Raw genomic sequence first — 20929 nt, 5'->3', positions numbered from 1 at the left:
ACAACAAACAACGACAACAAAAGTGCAGCGCAGAAAGTAATTACAGATCAAGACAATAGAAAATAAGCTACTCGACACTCAGGGCACGAAGCATATTGAGCTCCTCCTCCTCCTCCTCCTCCTGCTGCTGCTTTTCTTCTTACTCCTCCTCCTCCTCCTCCTCCTCCTCCTCCTCCTCCTCCTCCTCCTGCTGCTGCTGCTTTTCTTCTTCCTCCTCCTCCTCCATTCATTGCTGTAGCCACTTGTGCAACTTCTATCTTTTCTTCTTCTTCCTGCTCCCTCCGACTCCTTTTCTTCTTTCTCCTCCCTCCGCCCTCCTCTCTCCTCCTCCTCCATTGCTCCAGTCTCCTTTCTCCTAGCCACAAATCTTCCTCTTACAGCCAGCCAAATAGCAATCCCTCCTCCTCCTCCTCTTCCCGTCTCTACAATAGTCTCCCGTCATCTCATCGCAGGGAGGAGTGCGGGATCAAGGAACGGTGGAGTGTGTTTGTCGTGTCCTTCTAAATATGCGTGTGTGTGCCTCTCATGCGGGCAGGGTGCGAAGTGGACGAGTCTGGCTGATTCTGGTGCTGCTCCGCGAGTGATCGGGTAGACTTATAGGCTAGAAACTGAGCACCTGTGTTTGTGGGTATGTGGTGGGGGGAGAGTGTGTATGTGGGGGTGAGGTGGGTTGTATGTGTATGTGTGCGTGTTTTTTTGTGTGTGTGTTTTAGAGTGGGTTTGGTGAGGTTTGTTGTTTGGTCTGTTTCATGTTTTCTGTTCTGTTTTGTTTTAAGCAAGGGAATTCTGTTGTGTGTTAATTTTTCTTGTTAGTGTGTGTGTGTGTGTGTGTGTGTGTGTGTGTGTGTGTGTGTGTGTGTGTGTGTGTGTGTGTGTGTGTGTGTGTGTGTGTGTGTGTGTGTGTGTGTGTGTGTGTGTGTGTGTGTGTGTGTGTGTGTGTGTGTGTGTTTGTTTTCCTGCATGATTTATTACTTTAATTTACACTATCTTTCTGTTTGTTTGTCTGACTCATTGACCATCTGTCAGTCTGTCTGTCTGTTTGTGTCTGCATGTAGGTATGTGTGCTTGCCCTCCTGAGTCCTGTTTGTTGTTCCTGTTTGTCTGTATATACGTATCTATGTCTATCTGCACCATTCCACGAACTTCTATTTTCTTTACTTAACCCAACTGTCAAGCAAAGAAAAAATAAGCATGATTAACAAGTCCTCAAGGAAAAAATACTTAGTAGTGAAGAACGTAGAAGTATAGACCGAAGGTAGCGCAGCACTACACTTTGAGGCGATCGGTGCAGTCCATCCATATAATGACCCGGCATTCTCTTAACACCGACGTCGCGAGCCCCGGAGCTGCCCGGCGATGTAGTCCTGTTTCTCGGGTAATTGACTTCATTAGGTATAAACGTATTGCATCGGCTTTACATTGAGAACAAGCAGCGGTCTACGGTTGAAACACTCGGTTGGAATACTTGGAATACGGTTAGCATGCTGCTCTTGCCCCTTGTAGTTAATAAAAAGGCAAAGTATTTGGTCACAGACAGGATTCTCAGAAATGTCGATTAGAGTGGCATCCTTTTTTAGCAATAGAGGTCCGTTTGATGAGGCTTTGATCAATACCTTTTCATACAGACTTTTTTTCTAATCATGTGTGCGTGTGCGTGTGCGTGTGTGTGTGTGTGTGTGTGTGTGTGTGTGTGTGTGTGTGTGTCTCGGCGGCAACAAATAACAAATCGGTAGGCTCCACACTTCACGTCCCAGGGGAGTTATCGGGATTCAGAAAGCTTTGTTTTGTTGACGAAGCGTAACACGAAAAATTATGTCCAGCGGCGGCCGTTGCGTTGGCGGCATTACCTGTTTGTTTGTGTTTGTGTCGCTGATGATGGTGACTGTTATCGAGGCTCGCTGGATAGCCTTTGGGGATGTAGTCATAGCGACACTCTCTCTCCCTCTCCCTCTCTCTCTCTCTCTCTCTCTCTCTCTCTCTCTCTCTCTCTCTCTACTTTAATACTTTCCCCTCTCCTTCATCGGCTGTTTCCTCGACGTTTCTCATTTTCTTTCCATCTCTCAGTCTTCCCTCGTCCTTCTTCCTTGCTATCTTTTCATTTTCCCTCCCCTCCTTTCTCCTTTCCTCTCTCATTCTTCTCTCAATTCCCACTATCCGTCTCCCTTCAGCCTTATCTCTCCTCCTCCTCCTCCTACTCCTCCTCCTCCTCCTCCTCCTCCTCCTTCTCCTGCTTCTCCTCCTCTTCCTCCTGGCCCCTTTACTGCCCCCTCTTAACTCTCGTATTGAATTTTCCAACCTTCTTCTTTACCTTTCTTCTTTTCTCTTAGTTAAAGGCTACATTATCTCCTCTTAACTCTTCTTCCTCTTAAATCCTCTATCCTCGTCCTCGTTTAATTGCTCATTTGCTTCTTTTTTTTCCCTCTCAAGTTTTATTCCCCCCTAAATCTTTTTCTTCCTCTTCGTTAATTTTTTTTAGTTTCCTGATTATTTCCTATTGCCTCTTCCTTGTCCCTTTAATTCCTCTTTTTTTTCTGTCATTCACTTAAATTAGGTTAGCTCACTTCTTTTTCTTCCTTTTATCCTTCCTACCTTCTTCCTCCTCCTTTCCTTTTTGTTTCTCTTCCTCCTCCTCCACTTCCTCTTCCTCTTTCTCTTTCTCCTTTTCTTTCTCTTTCTCTGCCTCTTCCTTCTCCTCCTTCTCCTCCTCCTCCTCCTCTTCCCTCATTCTATTTTCTCCTTCTCTTCCACCTCCTCCTCTAACTCTTCCTTTCATAATCTTATTTATTGCTTCACATCCTCCCGCTTCCGTTCCTTTTTACTTTTTACTTTCCTTTTGCCATTTATCCTGGATTAATGGTTTTCTGACAGGGTCCCAATCTCATTTTCTTTAACTGTTTATCCTCTCGACCTCGGAGTGCGTTATCATATTAATCCAACTTTTCCTTTGTGTGAATAAGATTCCCGGTAGTTGGTCTGAATTTGGCCGTGCAAGACAAGGGTATTATTATTCGTGGATGATTGGTGTATACTCGTGATATTAATGCACTTCCTGGTCTCGGATGATGTTAAACAGAGGCAATTTAGTGTAATAGTTTGAGGTATAAACGTTTGCTAGCGTTTTCACTATACGTAATATATTTAATTATGAATGATTGATTATCTATGACAAGCAGGACCTATTTTTTGTTCTTTTCTGTTTTTGTGTTTAATTTTTAACAGGATAACACAAAACAACAAAAGCTCAACCCTCTTGAAACTTGGTTAAAAGGCGTAGCATGAGTCAAGGAAGAATATATTTAATGTAGGGAGGGAAACGTCCGGTAAAAGCTCGGTGAATGGTAGTGAATGAACGATGAAAAATGAATGAGTCAATGACATGAGGCGGCCACAAGGAAAACCCGCCTGAACTTTGAGGGCAGACCAAGAGTGCGTCCAGTGGGTACCGACAAGGGTTTGTGGGTTTGTGGGCCAGACCAGAGTGTCTCAAGTGAGAGCTACGATTTTCTGCTTTACTGGGGGTGATCCGCCCACGCCGATAAAGTCCGATAGACTGACTGAATGGGTGATGGCGGCAACCTTCAAAAAGGGAAAAAAGGCCATATGAAGGGGAAGGATGGATTGCACGGCCTTCGTGAAAGTTTGTAGTTCCCAAACACTGTTATGATGATGCTGATGGTTAATGTTATTGAATGTTGTTGTTGTTATTATTATTATTATTATTATTATTATTATTATTATTATTATGACCAGTTTCATCATCGTCACCGTCATCATACACAGGTGCCATCATCATTGTTCATATTACTGCTAACGCTGCAGCTGTTACTACTATCATTGCTACAGTATTGCCATCATTATCATTAAAACAGCGAGTACTGAAACACTAACAATTAATCCTTCAACAATTAATCTTCATACTAACAACACAACGTTTAAACAGACACGGTGACACAAAAAGAAACGAACGCAGTGGAAAAAAAAAAAACACATTCGCTGCTGAGAAAAGAGACTGCAGACGGGCGGAGCAGAAGTGTCGTCCAGCGGAGGGGAGTGTTCGGTCCGGCCGTTTCCGGCAAAACAGTTATCCGGTAAGGAGTGAGGCAACCGTGAGAGAACTTCATTATACGCTCTGGAGAGGAAGAATAGTCTCCTTTCGTACCCTTCTCTTCATCTCCTCCTCCTCCTCCTCCTCCTCCTCCTTCTCCTTCTCTTCCTCCTCCTCCTCCTCCTCCTCATCCAGGTAAAAATAAACGATGGCGAGCTGGAGTTTTCTCTCTTTTGCTTCCTTAAGTACGAAAATAAGGAGCTTTTGTGTGTGCGCCTCCGACCGTGAGTGCATGTGTGTGTCAAATAATAATAATAATAATAATAATAATAATAATAATAATAATAATAATAATAATAATAATAACAACAACAATAATAATGACAATAATAATGAACGGTACACTGTCGTTTCTTATCTTCTTATTGCGGTTGAAACTAGGCCTATTATAACCAAGATGAAAAAAAAAAAACGAAGGGAGGGTGGGGATGATGGGTCTTTCTGTCTGTCCTGGGGTGGTGTTGGACGTTTTGGGAGGAGCATGTCTGCGTCACTAAGGGCGGGTAGCATCTCTCGGGGGTCGGGGAAGAGCTACATAGCCGATAGTTTGTGCGTGTGTGTGTGTGTGTGTGTGTGTGTGTGTGTGTGTGTGTGTGTGTGTGTGTGTTCGTCCATTCGTCTGTCTGCTTTTAATGGATGCAAACCACAATTTCCTCTTCGCGAGTGTTTCAGTTTTCTTGCACTACTTGATTGAATTCCCTCGCGAGTCCTCACAATAAAATCATCGCTTAGGAGGAGGACGAAAGCATATTTGATCAGGTCTAGAGCATCGCCTGAGGCCCGCATTGTCTTTTTCCTGCCTCATGTTTTTGGATATTTAAAAGGCAGCACAGACATGATGGTTATTTCGCTCAGGTGGACAAAATAATGCGACTGGAAAAGATAACAGATCCTCAAAATGTTACGAAATAAATTTGTATGAAAAATGTTTGCATATTATAAGGCCTTGCTATAATAAAAGACGGGAAAAAAGTAGAAAGACACATAGTTCGTTGAGGAATACTAACTGCTCAACCGGAAACAGACACACAACCTCAAAATCAAAGGAGATGAAAAATACGATCATAAATAACGTTCTTTAGATTGGAGCAACTAGAGACAGAATAAAACATTGGGTCACTTCGTTCGGGCGTGAGGGTCTCTAAGTGCATAAAACAACACATCGAAATGGGATGAAGTGATAACTAAGCGAGTAAAATCAACGTGTTTTCAGCGTCAGTTTTGTTCGGCATATTTCGTTCAGGTGCACATAATCTTTTACTGTATATGCCTCTTCCTTGTCACTTTAATTCCTCTTTTTTTCTGTCGTTCACTTAACAAGAGTACTTCAGGCACATGTTAAAACACGACTAAGCCACAAAACTGCCAAACCTGAACTGACTGACAACACGAGTGGAAGAGCTCCCGAGGCGGGTATTACAGAACGAAACAAAATCCTTAAAAGACCAAAAATAAAAATACATAAAATATTAACATGTAAACAATGTAAACATATACAACAAATTAAATTAACAATAAACAAATACGCAGGCAAATAAGTAAATTAACAAATAAACATATAAATGAATAAACAAGCAGAAAAGTAAGTAAATAATCAAGAGAGCAAGGAAATAGTCTGGTCAGGCGCCGGCTTCGCGGGTCAGGTTTCCGTATATTAAATCTGCATAATGTAATCTTAATTTGGTTAAAAAAAAACTTGTCTCGACTCTGATCCTGTGTTGAGCAGGAGCCGAAAAGTTAAGAGATTCCACACTTTTTAAACCTTCTCCCCATTCCCCTCTCCCCCCAACTCTCTCTCTCTCTCTCTCTCTCTCTCTCTCTCTCTCTCTCTCTCTCTCTCTCTCTCTCTCAATATGTGGGCCAGCACTGAATGATAACCAAACTCTGAAGACAAGTTTGAAGCTGGACCGTCATGAGTGTACTAATGTGGCACCCTTACATTTTTTTTACTAAAGGAGCATTTAGTCCCGCCGACAACGATAGCTCAAAAGGGTTCAGGTAGCTAACTGAGGATACAAAACACCGTAGACTTTCCTTCTGCCCCAAGTTTTTTTTTTTTTTTTTTTTTTTTGCCAACGCGCGATTATGGTTATTTCTTCAATCCATGAAGAGGAAACATTTGTGGTGAGTGTTTAGCTGGGTTGGTGGCTAACTGGGTTGTCGTTACTTGAGTTACTGTTTATTTGGGTTATTCACCTCGATTATTTATATAGTTACCTAAGCTGTGTTTGCCTGTATTAGAGTCTACTCTGATTTGTGGCTCCCTGAATTGTCTTTACCTAAGTTAATGTCTAATTAATATCTACCTGGTTTAGTGTTTGCCTGAGAAGTTTTAACGTGGGTTAGTGTTTATCCAACTAGTATTTACCAGTTTAATATAAATTTTTACCCGAATTAGTTACCGGAGAGACTTTAGTTTTAATGTTTATATGTTATGGTGTCCACCTGCATGAGTCAGCTATGTAGGAATATTTACCTGACTGTTTACGGGAAATAGGATTCACCTGGTTGGGTTGGCGAGGTTTTGCTAGCCAGAGTCCGCTTTAAACTCGAAATATCTCCTTTTCCGTTGAGTAATAATGAGCTCTGAATAGTAGAACACGAAAACAATATTAAAAGACGCACTACAGAAAATAGCGCTGCTTTAAAAATTGGAGACATGGAAAACTACTTAATAGTACTGCAAGCAACACACCCACGCGCCGAAATTTAGTTACTGATCCGAACAAGTTGAGCATCGATTCCGTGTTCTTTCTCTTCCATTGATTGTCGCTGTTACTTATTGTTGAGACGTGCGGAAAATAAAGAGAGAGAGAGAGAGAGAGAGAGAGAGAGAGAGAGAGAGAGAGAGAGAGAGAGAGAGAGAGAGAGAGAGAGAGAGAGAGAGAGAGAGAGAGAGAGAGAGAGAGAGAGAGAGAGAGAGAGAGAGAATGAGGATAGACGGGTATGGGGGTATGGGGAGAGTGGGTGACGGTCCTCTCGCAACATTTATAGTTTTGTGCAAAAAGATAAAGCGTTATTATTTATCACTGGGCAGCAATAACGCCCTCAGCTGAGTGGCTATGCGGTGGAGGCATTATTATTATTATTATTATTATTATTATTATTATTATTATTATTATTATTATTATTATTATTATTATTATTATCATTACTGTTATTAAACTTTCAGTAGATTTAAGATTGGCCTTTTATCATTCTTTCTCTCGATCTCTCTTTCCCTGTCATTATATTCTTTATCTCCTTTTATTCTTCTTTCCTCTCTCTCTAACTCGCTCTTTTTCATCTTTTTCATTTCCTTATTTTCCATTCTCTCTTGTATTATTTCTTTCTTTACATACTCCTATATCTCTCTCCTTCATTAACTTTTTTATCTCGCCCTTTATATATTTTGCACATTCTCTTTACGCCACCAACATCACTACTGCCAAAAAAATTAAAAAAATAAAACAACACGCACGCAGAGACTCTCCCTTCTCCAGAGTTCGAAGGGTTTGCGCGCAGGATTTAATATAAATAACAAAGAGAAGTAATTTTTTCGTACTTACTCTTTGGTTGTCAAATATATTGTTACTCTTGAACTTCTGAAATCCGGCAACACGCGCCAGCATATTCCCGAGCTGCCGTCCGCTGTCCGCTGTCCGCTTACCTGTCCAGAGAAAAAAGATGAAATGTTGAGATATTTACATCTCTCTCTCTCTCTCTCTCTCTCTCTCTCTCTCTCTCTCTCTCTCTCTCTCTCTCTCTCTCTCTCTCTCTCTCTCTCTCTCTCTCTCTCTCTGTGTGTGTGTGTGTGTGTGTGTTCTTTTTTATATACAAATCAAAATTACGTTTTACAAACCAACAATAAATGAAGAACTCTTAGGTGCTAGGATGCCGGATTACACTTTCGCACTCTGCCAAGGAAAATTGTTGACAAATGACATAAATCGATGAGTAACTGCGGCAATATTTCAGGAGTTAAGAGTGAGTGAGGCAGTGAGCGTGACAAACACTCACGATAAATCACGGAGTCGAGGGATAAAGCGCGTGTTTGGCTGTTAAATTGAAACATGCTATTTCTTGCAGTTAGAGAAAAAGAGACTGCGGAGTAAAGATGATGAAGTGTAGCGGACTCAGAAAGGCAAGAAAAGCGTAGATTGAAAAGAAACATTGCTATTTATGGTCCAGGATGACTTTCTGGTTATGAACGGAGGTGTACACTGGAGGGCTGATCGACTCACCCATCCACACCAATGTTAGGGGTTCACAACTTCACATGAGCAAGTTTCCATTATTGCCCCTTTCCCCTACCAAGTACTCTCCGGCAGAACCCAAAGGCATCCTCAATTCGCGAGCTTTGTGGGCATCCTCTTGGCCTCCTCTAGATAGAACTGTCTCCTACATATGCAATTCGGTGAGTATGGCAGACTTCTATTAATACATCTGCCGAAACTCGCAAATATACAAAATACAAAGGAAATACGATAGAATTAGTCACACCACCAGCTATCCTCCTTTATTTACAGTTTATTACCACCAACCTCGCCACCACCACCACCACCACCGCCGCCGCCGCCGCCGCCATCAGCACCAATGTAACGAACTAGCAAAATCAATATCAATTAACTACACCTCCCTATCCACTTATTATTGGAAAAAACCCGAACCATCACTGTAATTACAACGCCATTTCCACAGCCTCGCAATTCAGCCACAAACAAGCGTCAACGCCATCATCACCACCATCACCAGAATTAGGTCGAGTTGTGATGGTAGGGGCGGTGGTGGTGGTGGTGGCGGTGCCGGTGAATGGGAGAGCAGCGAGCAGATAGGGAAGACGAAACGTATAGGGGAGAAAAGGGGAGACATGGAGATAAGATAAGAGCGACAGAGAGAGAGAGAGAGAGAGAGAGAGAGAGAGAGAGAGAGAGAGAGAGAGAGAGAGAGAGAGAGAGAGAGAGAGAGAGAGAGAGAGAGAGAGAGAGAGAGAGAGAGAGAGAGAGAGAGAGAGAGAGAGAGAGAGAGAGAGAGAGAGAGAATAACCTAAAGAAGAAGCCCCAGAGAGAGAGAAGAGACTGAGGAACCAATCACCAGCAGCACAGATGAATGGCTGGCGAGAGAAAATGAAATGACAAAGCGACCGTTTCCTCTGCCGGAGCTTGAAGGGGAAAGAAAGTTCGCGCGTGGGATGTGGATAATTTGAGGTACCCTTCTTTATCCCTCCTCTCTCTCGCTCCCACTCTCTCCCTCTCTCTCTCTCTGCAAGGCTAATACCGTGCAGTGTCCATGTTATCCACATAGACGGTCTTTTCCTCGTTGCTTCTCATCCTCTACTTCGCGGATAAGCAGCTTTTACAACACGTCTCGAGACCAAAGCGTTCTGTATAAAATTTTCTCGAGTTCACGGAGGAGGGGAAGGGTGTGATTTTAAAGAGCCTTAAGCTTTAATACCCCGGGCGAGATACTGCGAGGAGGTGGGAGCTTACGGCGGAAGGAGGCGAGTGGTGGTTGTAACGGCGATACGAAAGAGGAGTCGTTCTTAAGCCAAGGAGAGCCGGTCGTATTCAGGTGAGGAAACAGAGGTCGCGGCGCTGATGTTCCGGGGATTTTACGGAGGCGTTGGCAAAGACTGAAAACCACTCCATCTCTTGAAGGAGCGAGGGAACGATTACCAGGATCACTGAACAAGTTTTACTCTCCCTCCACGCTCACTGTTAAAGCGGCCCGCCCGAGGTTTTCCAGTGCGAGGCCGGAACAGTGGTGGTAGAAAGGAGGAAAGAAGCGGCTGGCTGGATGCAGGGGAGACGAAAAACTGAAGGAATTAGGGGAGGCTGGCGAGGAAAGATAAGACTGAAACGAAGAGGAAAAGTTTGAGAGGCAAGGTAAGGCTGGGAGGGCTAAATGAAGGTTGGTGGGAAAAGGAGAAAAAATGAAGGGGGCAAGGAAGGACAAGGTACGACTCATGAAAACACAGGGAGAGGTAAAAAAGGAAAAGGCTAAATGTAGGTCGGAAGGGAAAAGCGAGGAAATGAAGGGGGCAAGGAAAGGAAAGGTACGACTGATGGGAACATGAGAGGCTGGAAAAGCAGGTAAAGGTAAAAAAGGGAAAGGCTAAATTAAGGTTGAAAGGGAAAAGGATAAAAAAATGGAGGCAAGGCTGTGCAGGGTACGATTGACGAGAACCTAAGACACTGGCGAAGCAGGTAAAGTTAAAACAGAGAAAAATGAAATATAAAGTAAACCAGGAAAAAGAAGAGATAGTAAAAGACTGGAAGAGATACGGAAAGACGAAGAGTATAGCGGAAAGGAGGACAGGGTAGGAGAAAGCCGAAGGAGAACAAGAAATGGTGCAAGAGGGAAACGGGAGAGTTGGCGGGGATAGGAAAAGGCTAGCAGGAGAGTGAAAGCCTAGAGCAGACAGGAAATACTCGAGATGGAAGGAAACACAGGAAGAACACGAGAGGAGGAGGAGGAGGAGGTGGTGGAAGGGGGGCGTTGAGGCAAGGCTGTGAGGTGCGAGACGAGGAGAGAGAACAAGCATAGAGGGGCCAGATGGAGACGTATGTAGGTGTGCGAGGGGTTGGAGGAAAGGGTTGGAGGGGTGAAGGGAAGAGACAGGGAGCGGAGGAAGGCCGAGGAGGGGTAATATCCGGCATGATGTCACCCTAACACCCTGCCACATGCCAAGTCACCCTTCAACGTGTGTGTGTGTGTGTGTGTGTGTGTGTGTGTGTGTGTGTGTGTGTGTGTGTGTGTGTGTGTATCGCCTTGGTCCCTCTGTGTATATCCAGTTGTTATTTCTCTCTGTCTCTCTATCTGTCTATTTGTGCATCTGTCCCCTGGGGTTGGGTCTAGACGGCTTACAGAGGAGGAGGAGGCGGAGGAGGAGAAGGAAGAGAAGGTAGTGGAGGAGGAGAAGGAAGAGAAGGTAGTGGAGGAGGAGAAGGAAGAGGAGGAGGAGGAAGAGGAGGAAGAGGAGGAGGAGGAGGAAGACCCTGCAGGTGTCGTCAGCGCCAGCCCTGACAGGAGAGCGTCGCGTTGGGGACAAGACGCCCCGACCCCCTCCTCGAATCACCCTTGACGCAGACTTGTTTTCACCTCCCTTAATTAATTACGCCGGCTCGCACTACACCTTTAACACACTGTAAACATGAATGAGCCCCGCGCGGAGCCTTTCAGCAGAAAACATGCAAATATTTTAATCAGTGACAAGGTAAAAATTCGGGGCGGGGCAGCGAACGAGGAAATGGCTCCCCGTACGTGTCCATTACTCGTTAATAAGGGAATCCACGTGTCAGTATGTCCTCATCCCTCTGTCTCCCCACAACATAACTCGGCACTTAATTGGACGGAGCGGAATGCCTCTCCATAATTATACACCGCCAGTCGGGGGTTCCGGAAGAGTCGGCTTGGTTCGGCTCGGCATATATTCATTTTGGCTTCTCCATCATCCTCGTGAAAGAAATATGTTCCTGGAAAACTCAAACCCGAACTTGCGACCACGGTTCCTTTTTTTTTTTTACTCTGTGTGTGTATCATATATTCACATTTTATCTATTTTCACTTATTTTTATGCGTGGAAATCGTCAAGGGTGAGTTCGTTCGGGTTCGTGTGTGGGGATGAACCAAGAGATGTGTCCGCCTCCGTCGTCGCTAAATTATATAAACCTTCCCCTTCGCCATGCCACCCCGAGACAGACAGACAGAAAAAGAAAGAAAAAACGAAAATAAGACATGCGACCAAAACGCATAAAAAGAAAACGGAGGACGCAATAAGAAACGGAAGGTAAATATCAGATAAGGAAAGGACGAAGGGAAAGAAGAAACACGATACGCCACCACCCAAAAAAATATATAAAAAAGAAGCGGAAGATACTCTGAGAAAAAAAAAGAAGAGCAGCGAGAGAAAAAGGAAAAAAGGAAGAAGAAATATGACACGCGAACAAAAAGGAGAAAATATGAAACTGACAATACTCTGGAGAACGAAACGAAGAAAGGTAAAGAAAACCCAGACCAAAAGAAGAGATGACAAAGAAGAGAAGGAAGAAGAGAAGGAGAAAGGAAGAGGGTAAAAGATAACTGGCGATACTCTGGAGAAAGGAGGAAAGGTAAAGAAAGAGCACAGCGAAAGAAAGAAGAGAGAGGAAGGAAGAGGGTAGGTAAAGAAAGACCAGACCAGAGGGAAAGAAGAAAGAAGAGAAAGAAGAAGAGAAAGAGAGAGGAAGGATAAAAATAACTGACGACCGATACTCTGCAAAAAGGAAGATAAAGAAACACCAGACCAAAAGAAAGAAGATGAAGAAGAAAACGAAGAGGAGAAAGAGGAGGAAGGAAGAGGGCAAAAGATAACATTTCCTCTTTCTTACGGTGCTGCACGGTTTACGAGGAGTCCAATTTTCCCCTTCTGTCATTTACTTTATTTACTGTTGATGAGCCGGGAATTAGAATGATCCCCCGCTTGCAGGTAAATCAGGAAAAAAATTACACGGGCGTCCATTTGATTATGACGGATGGGGTGAGAGAAACGGGGAGGGGAGGGGGAGTAGGGGAGGAGGAGGGTACGCAGGAGAAAGGGGGGAGAGGAGAGGAAGGAGGATTTGGGTGGGAAGAGGAGAGGGAGGAGGAGAAGGAGGGTGCGTAGGAGGAGGATGTGAGGGGGGGAAGAGGAGCGGGTGGAGGGGCAGGGGGCGTAGGAGGAGGAGGGTGAAAGGACAGAGAAAAAGTTAGATAATTGAATGAAAACTAAGAAAAGGGGAGGGAGAGGAGGTTGAGGAAAGGGAATAAAAGAAGGTGTGACAAAGGAAAGGAGTTGGAAAAAGGAAAAGTTAAAATAAAAGGAAAGCGGAGGTGGAGGAAGGGGAATGAAATATATAACAGAGAAAAAGAAAGGTAGAAAAGAAAAGAAAACTAAGAAAAAAAGGAGGAGGAGGAGGAGGAGGAGGAGGAAGGGGAATGAAAGAAGAAGTGATAGAAATAAAAGAAAATAAAAAGGCCAGGAAAAGGGGATGAGAAGGAAGGCGAATGGATGATGGAATAAAGGAAAAGTTAGAAAAGGAAAAGAAAAACAGGAAAAATGGATGAGAGAAAAAAAAAGTGGAAGAAGAAGGAAGTTAGAGAATTTAAAAGAAAAGCGAAAGAGGAAGAGGAAAGGAAGGGAAACGAAAGAGGAAATGAGACAGGAAAAAGAGTTAGTGAATCAAAAGAAAACCAAGAAAAGTATTTAGTGCAAAGAAGGAGAGAAGGAAACTGGGATGAGTGAAATGATGGAGTGTAAGAGGGAGTTAAAGATGAAAGATTAGAGAAGTTGGATAAAAAGAAGGAAAAGGAAATGAGCGAGAGAATGAGAGAGAGAGAGGTAGCGTTAATGAGGATGAGGAACGAAAGAAGTTTGAAGGGAAAAAAGAAATTAAAGGGGTGAAGGAGTGAGGAGGTTATCGAGTATAGGAGAAGAGAGAGTTACATAAAGAGGATGAGGAACAAGAAAAATAAGAAGAATAAACTGGAAATGAGATATAGCGAGGAGGGAATATTATAAGCGAGGGAGATGAAGAGAATAAATGGAGGAGGAAAATGAAAAATAACTAATGGAAACACAAAGATTAATACGAAATACTTAGCTTCTATTTTTTTTCACAGGTTCAAATGAGGAATCAAATAACAAATACTAACTTTCAATACTCTCACGACTTCACATTCCATTCCTCGGCTATATAAAGACACACCGTGCCACACCGCTTTCATCCCTCCATCCCTCCCTGCCACACCGCTTTCATCCCTCCATCCCTCCCTGCCACACAGCTTTCATCCCTCCATCCCTCCCTGCCACACCGCTTTCATCCCTCCATCCCTCCCTGCCACACAGCTTTCATCACTCAATACCTCCCTGCCACACCGCTTTCATCCCTCCATCCCTCCCTGCCACACAGCTTTCATCCCTCCATCCCTCCCTGCCACACCGCTTTCATCCCTCCATCCCTCCCTGCCACACCGCTTTCATCCCTCCATCCCTCCCTGCCACACCGCTTTCATCCCTCCATCCCTCCCTGCCACACAGCTTTCATCCCTCCATCCCTCCCTGCCACACCGCTTTCATCCCTCCATCCCTCCCTGCCACACAGCTTTCCTCTCTCTCTTCCTCCATGCCACACAGCTTTCATCCCTCCATCCCTCCCTGCCACACCGCTTTCATCCCTCCATCCCTCCCTGCCACACCGCTTTCATCCCTCCATCCCTCCCTGCCACACCGCTTTCATCCCTCCATCCCTCCCTGCCACACAGCTTTCATCCCTCCATCCCTCCCTGCCACACAGCTTTCATCCCTCCATCCCTCCCTGCCACACAGCTTTCATCCCTCCATCCCTCCCTGCCACACAGCTTTCCTCTCTCTCTTCCTCCATGTCACACAACTCTCCTTTCTCTCTTCCTCCCTGCCACACAGCGCTCCTCCCTCGCTTCCTCCCTTCCCTCGCTCCTGCTTCCCTTTAGTGCCGCACAGCTGAACAAGACAGCATATCTTTAAGCGCAACGGGAAACTTCGTATCTCATCCTGCACCGAGGCAGAGCAGACCAAGTTCGGAGTGTGTTGCTTCCCCTCCGTACACACGTCCACCAGCAACAGCAGCGTAACAGCAAAACATGAAACACACGGAAAGAAAAATGCAGCGAAACACGGTTCACCTAAGGGACCCTTCCGTGAGTAGAAAAAAAGGAAACTTATCAGAGAAACACACTACGAGGGGAAGGAGGGGAAAAAAAAACTTCGGGTGTATCTTTTAAAGGATTCTCTCCCAGGTGAGTCCGGGATAAGAGAGAGTTTCTGACCACCCGGCGTGAGACCCTGTCAAGCCGTCTGTCTCTCTCTCTCGGGTGTGTGTGTGTGTGTGTGTGTGTGTGTGTGTGTGTGTGTGTGTGTGTGTGTGTGTGTGTGTGTGTGTGTGTGTGTGTGTGTGTGTGTGTGTGTGTGTGTGTGTGTGTGTGTGTGTGTGTGTGTGTGTGTGTGTATTACTATCATTATCATCTTCCTTCCTGTTATTCTACCTTGTTGCTAAGAACGAAAAATCAAAACTGAAAACACAGCAAATAAAGAAGAGAAGAGAGATAGAGCGGGAGGGAGAAGAGAGAAAGGGAGAAGAGGGAGCGGAAAGGGTGGAAATGAAGCGCCATGGAGAAGGGCGAGGGGAACAAGGGAGGGGAAGGCTTGCGAGAAAGGGGTGGACGGTGGGGATGAGGGCGAGGGGGAAGGGAGGTAGGGCTGAGGATGAGGGTTAATGGGATGGGGAAGTGAGAAAGTTTGAGGGGAAGGAGAGGACACGGAGGGGGAGAGGGGGAAGGGGGGGGGGGCAGGGTAAGGCAGCTTCTTGCAAAACTTTTGACGGACGCCTCAGTATGATTGGAGACGCTGGGGCGAGTCAGCGTTTTTACCGCCTTCAGGAGACGAACGATAAGTCTTAGGGAGAGACTGAAGGGCTGGTCATCTCTGGCAACCCCTCGATGCCGGCTACGCGGAGGACAAGGGGAAGGGAAAGGCAGGGGAAGGAGGAGGGGAAAGGGACGGCAGACAAGGTTGATGGAGAGGGAAGGAAAAATATCAGAGTTCGGTAATCTCCAGTCGTATTTTCTAATTTCAGAGGTGCTTTCAAAAACGTTGTGACTGGGGACGAAGATGGAAGAGAAGGATCGAGGGTTAAAGGTCTCTGAAGTAAAAAAAGACAGTTTGTTAATCCGTCGCATTTTCCAAGTCCCGATCACATTAAGCTGCCTTAAAAATGTTGTTGTAAATTTGAGGGGGAGGGCGCAAGACAAACCCGAGGAGGGAAGAGGGAGAAAGGAGTGCAGGCGAGGGGTAGGCAAAGTTTGATGTCTTCATTCTCTTTAAATTTCTTGCCTTTACCATACGGCGGTGTTAAAGTTGGCGTGATTTTATGTTGCAGGAAGCTTTTGTTGAAACTCTGAGAGGAAGGCCTGAGAAAGACAAGGGGCGCGGGGTTGACAGGGCTCAGGAGATATTCACGCCAAATATAATGTCCTTAATCATTGAATTCCATCCAGTTTAATTACATAAGCCTTTTACTGTTCTATTAAGGGAGTCATTGAAGTTTAACCTAATTAAGTTTTATATTTCTTGCTACTTTCATACCTACTTGTTCTCCTTCAGAGCAAGGTAGATGCAACACAAGATGATGATGATGATGAGGAGGAGGAGGAAGAGGATAAAATAATAATGATGATGATTAGAAAAAAATAAAAAGTACGACATCAAAAATCAATTTTAATAATGACCATAATGATAGTAATACAACTAGTCTACTAATACTAATAATAACAATAAAATAAAAAATAACGATAATAATTACAATAACAATACAGGTAATAGATTAACACTTGCGAGAGCTAATTAATGGCATCTAAACCCACGCCTCAGATTCCGTGTTTAACCAGGTAACACACGATTAGCCGCCTTCTCTCACTCCTCATTAGCCGGAGTAACCATCCTCCTTTGAACCCAAGCCTCGGAGATAATTATGGATGTAATCGTAATTTCGTGACACAAACGTTTTATTCCCTACCGTTGTTAATTCGTCTGCTTCATACTCATTAGTTGAGATCGCGTATACCAGCAGGTTATGTGTAATTATATGCATGTGTGTGTGTGTGTGTGTGTGTGTGTGAGTGTGTAAGGGAGAGTGTATAGGTGAGTTTTTTCCCTATTTCCTCATATGTCTCGTCCCTCCCTCCCTCACGCTCCCTTCCTCCCTCCCTCCAGAGTGCCGGCGCCGCCCCGCCCCGCCAGGTGTGACAGGAAGGAATAATTGCACTGCAGCACCTGCCGTAGTGAGGTAATGGCGTCGTGAACCCCAAGACGAGAGGCGGCGCGGGAGCCAAGGCGAACCGGATCGAGGGGAAGGCGGCAGTGACGTCACGCGGCAGGTCAAGAGAGGGCCCCGCCATGCCCCGCCTTGCCCCGCCCCGCTAAGATGTCGACTCCCCAGCAGCATGGCCAGCAGCAAAGGGACGCCGCACTGAGAGCCTCGCACGCCCCTTCCTTCTACTCATCCCCTGCCCATCGAACCGCACAGACCTGAGCCTTTGCCTCCCTCATTACCTCCAGCCGCCCCCCGCGCCTACATGTCGGAGGGCTGAGGGCAGGCGGAGGGCGGAGGCGAGGGCGTGATGGTGGTATGACCCCGTGGGCGTGGGCGTGGCTGGTGGTGTTGGCCGCCACATGGCAGGGCGCGCAGGCTGCAGCTCCGAAGAAGACTCGCCTGGTCACCACAAAGTACGGCCAGGTGCAGGGGCTCATCAGGCACCTGGGCCAACATCTCGGTGACGTGGAGGTGTTCATGGGTGTTCCGTATGCGGCTCCTCCCTTGGAAGAGGGGCGCTTCACCCCCACCAACACCCCAACGCCCTGGGAGGGGGTGTTGGATTCAACTTCCCCGCCGCCGGTGTGTCCCCAGCTGCTGCCGGATCCTGACGAGGCCAACATGCCGCGGGCCAGGGCGGACTTCATTAGGAAGGTGTCGGCGGCGCTGGCCAATCAGAGTGAGGACTGCCTCACCGTCAACATCTACAGCCCCATCATGGGTGAGTGTGGCGGGGTGCGGGGAGACCTTTGCCATTCGGAGGAGGGACGACTAATTTCTATGTAGTGCTTTCCCATGCAAGTTGCTAACCCATCATCCTCTCTCCCTCCCCACGGCCCCCACAGTGATCCCCGGCTCGGAGGTGTACCCGGTGATGGTGTACGTACACGGCGAGAGCTTCAGCTGGGGCGCCGGCTCGCTCTTCGACGGGTCTGTCCTCGCTGCCTACGCGAGAGTCGTGGTCATCACCCTCAACTACCGCCTCGGGCCTCTAGGTGAGTCCACTTTTACACGGACACACACACACACACACACACACACACACACACACACACAGGGACGCCCCACGAAAATATTTTAAAGGATGTTCGCCCGGGCTGTTTATATTTAATTATCCTTCATATAAAATACACGCAGCGGCCTCCAGGAGAGAAATAACCTTGCAGGGGAAGTAATGAGCTGCCCTTGTTGTACCGGACGGGGAATGAGGTTGGGGAGAGGGGGAGCGAGGGAAGGTGGAAGGGGAAGGGGAGCGAGCAAGGTCACCCCGGTCGTTAGCAGGTCAATAAAGTGAAGGTGATGGATGAGCTTCTACATCATAGTGGATAAGATAACTCCCGCTCCAGCTCTTTATTCTGATTGAAAGAGAGAGAGAGAGAGAGAGAGAGAGAGAGAGAGAGAGAGAGAGAGAGAGAGAGAGAGAGAGAGAGAGAGAGAGAGAGAGAGAGAGAGAGAGAGAGAGAGAGAGAGAGAGAGAGAGAGAGAGAGAGAGAGAGAGAAATATTTCGTTGAAACTCCACCGAAGAGTCATTACATACATTTTGAGTATAAATGAAAAGTAGTATATATAAAGCAACGATTGCAGAGAGATACCAAGGAACATACCATACAAACCACCATACACGTGTAAAGAAAAGATATAGTGATGCAGTCCACACCGTTTTCCTTTCGACTTTCTTTCAACGAAGTAAACACAGCGTCTGGGTAAGTTGCCTTGGCCATCAGTGCCGCGGGGAGGGTAAAGTGAGCCCCGGATGAGCCCCATTACCCGCGGCCCCAGAACCGGCGGCGTCAGGGCAACACGAGCGGGGACATAACGTGATCCCTGAACCCAAACACGTCGGGGCCGCGCCTTCATCCATTACCCGCCGCCGTAACTCACTCGACGGTGATGGATGCTCATGCCAAATCAACTTCCAGACTTGATTTTAAAGTACATGCGCCCAATGAGACCCTCGTGCCTCCTTGCTGCGCCCACTGCTGCTGCGAGACCGATTGGTGAGTTAAGAGGAAATACACATATAAACCCTAGTGTGCGCGACGCATTCATGTAAAGGGCTGGTATGGGCTGCGTGGAGGCTGTATTGTTGTAGGGTGGTAATGTCAGAGTCTGTGAAGGTAACCTCCCGCCACAGGATTCCTCAACACCTACGGCGGCGGCGGAGGCGGCGTGGTGAGCAACTTCGCCCTGATGGACCAGATCACTGCTCTCAACTGGGTGGCGGAGAACATCAAGCAGTTCAACGGTGACGAGGCGAGGGTGACACTCTTCGGGCGGGACACCGGCGCCGCGTGCATCTCCTACCTCATGGAGAGTCCCATCGTGCCACAAGGTGAGTCCGCGGCGGCATGTCCTTGCTAGTCGGACAGGGCAGCCATTAAAGCCTTTAGAAAGCTATTGATCTCGCTGCAGATTTTACACTTATAGATCTGGGCCCATGACGCTCGTGTCACCTGATCCTAACGATCGCATGAAACCGTCTGTGCAGGGCTGTTTCACCGTGTGGTGATGGTGTCGGGGTGGTCGGGGTGCCCGTGGTCCAGGGTCGCTGCGCCCCTCAGCGTCACCCTCAGGCTGGCCGTGGCCGCCGGGTGTCCGGTGCCAGACGACCCCAACGCCGCCCATCCCAGGACGGTGTCGTGCCTCCGCGACGCTCCCCTCCAGGACCTCATGACCGCCGCCAGGCAAGTAGAGTCTCCAGCCTTCATGCCGGCGTGGGGCCCAAGCGAGGACGGCGTGGTGGTGGCGGGGGCGAGGCGCGGGTCGTCGCTGGGGCGCCAACATGACGTGCAGGTGATGCTAGGGTTCACGCCCTGGGAGGCTTGGTCTTGGCTGGGGGAGAGTCTGGTGGGCCAGGGCGTGGACGATAGAGCCTTTGAGCGTGTGGCGAGAACGTGGGTGAGGAACACACGCCGCCACCATCTGCGGGAGGTGTTGGCAGCCACGCTGCAGGAGTACACGGATTGGACGGCGATCAAACAGGGGCCGGAGGTGCGCCGGAACCTTCTTCTCCACCTGCTGGGCGACGCAGGGGTGGTGGCGCCCCTACACCAGGCGGCCGACGCCCTTGCACACCACACCAAAGTCTTCGTTTTCATCTGTGACCTCGAGAGCCAACTCTCCGGCGAGGTAAGCCTCCAAATGAGACGCATCCAATGCTTCTCGTTTTTGCATAATCTTCCTGACAGTCTGCTTCTGCCTGTCTGTTGATCTCTTTCCCTTCTTTTTTGTGTAAATCTAATCCCAAAGCCTATGACAAAGCTCGTCCCTTCCTTCCTCAGCTCCAGGTGCCGGGCTGGGAGCTGGGGCTGATCTGGGGCACCGGCATGAGTGACGTCACCTCATCTCCCGGCGCACCGTCGCCTCCCATCCGGCCACCGGTGTTGATGCAGCTTTCAGAAGACGTCATCACTCTTCTCACCAACTTCGCCAAGTCGGGGTGAGTGGCGCTGCTGTTCTGTTGCTGCCACAAGTCAGGTTCAGGCGCGGAAAGGAGTGACAGGTCAATTGCGGCTTTAGGAGGAGTTTGTTGTGGGCAGAATATTGAAATAATGTCTCTGTAACTCGACGTCAGAATACTCAGCAACTGCACTACGAAATTATTTTGAAACATTAGATTTCAAATTAAAATACCTTTTGAATTTAAAGAAAGAAGATATTTAATGTCCGGCACCTACATGACTTTCACTACGAGGTATTTGGCAAGAGCTGTAACGCATACATACGCGACACATAAATCTCCAGTGGGTGGCGCTGGCAAAGACTTTAGAGGCAGACTTTGCACCCCGTCTTTCATCATCTTTTTGGGTGACGCTGTCCACAGCAAACCCTTAACGGGGCGCCATCGAGGAAGACGCGGCGCAATGAACAACGCGAAGGAGACTTTACATCACCGGGCGAGTGATAAAGGGACGGCGAGTGGCGGTGCTCAGACGTCAGACACGAGCTTCTTCCGGCGAGCCAAGAGGACATAAAAAG

At 47.1% G+C, this 20929-nt stretch overlaps 1 protein-coding gene across 5 annotated transcripts in view; it reads left to right on the top strand.

Moving 5' to 3' along the window:
• LOC126981466 (carboxylesterase 4A-like) overlaps window positions 1-20929 on the top strand; it is a 41752-nt gene that overhangs the window by 9044 nt on the left and 11779 nt on the right. For all 5 annotated transcript variants that reach the window (XR_007733948.1, XR_007733949.1, XM_050832531.1 and 2 more), the window contains 5 exons: window positions 16851-17671; window positions 17796-17945; window positions 19086-19283; window positions 19440-20080; window positions 20233-20390. Coding sequence is in view for 3 of the 5 variants with exons in the window: in XM_050832531.1 (XP_050688488.1) it covers window positions 17266-17671; window positions 17796-17945; window positions 19086-19283; window positions 19440-20080; window positions 20233-20390 (1553 nt within the window). In the remaining 2 variants the exon portion in view is untranslated. The remainder of the gene's footprint in view (window positions 1-16850; window positions 17672-17795; window positions 17946-19085; window positions 19284-19439; window positions 20081-20232; window positions 20391-20929) is intronic.

This window comes from Eriocheir sinensis, chromosome 48 (genome assembly GCF_024679095.1).
Source record: "Eriocheir sinensis breed Jianghai 21 chromosome 48, ASM2467909v1, whole genome shotgun sequence".
NCBI classification, from domain to species: Eukaryota; Metazoa; Arthropoda; class Malacostraca; order Decapoda; family Varunidae; genus Eriocheir; species Eriocheir sinensis.
The sequence above is the reverse complement of the archived record's forward strand: the minus strand, read 5'-3'. Positions and strand labels throughout refer to the sequence as shown.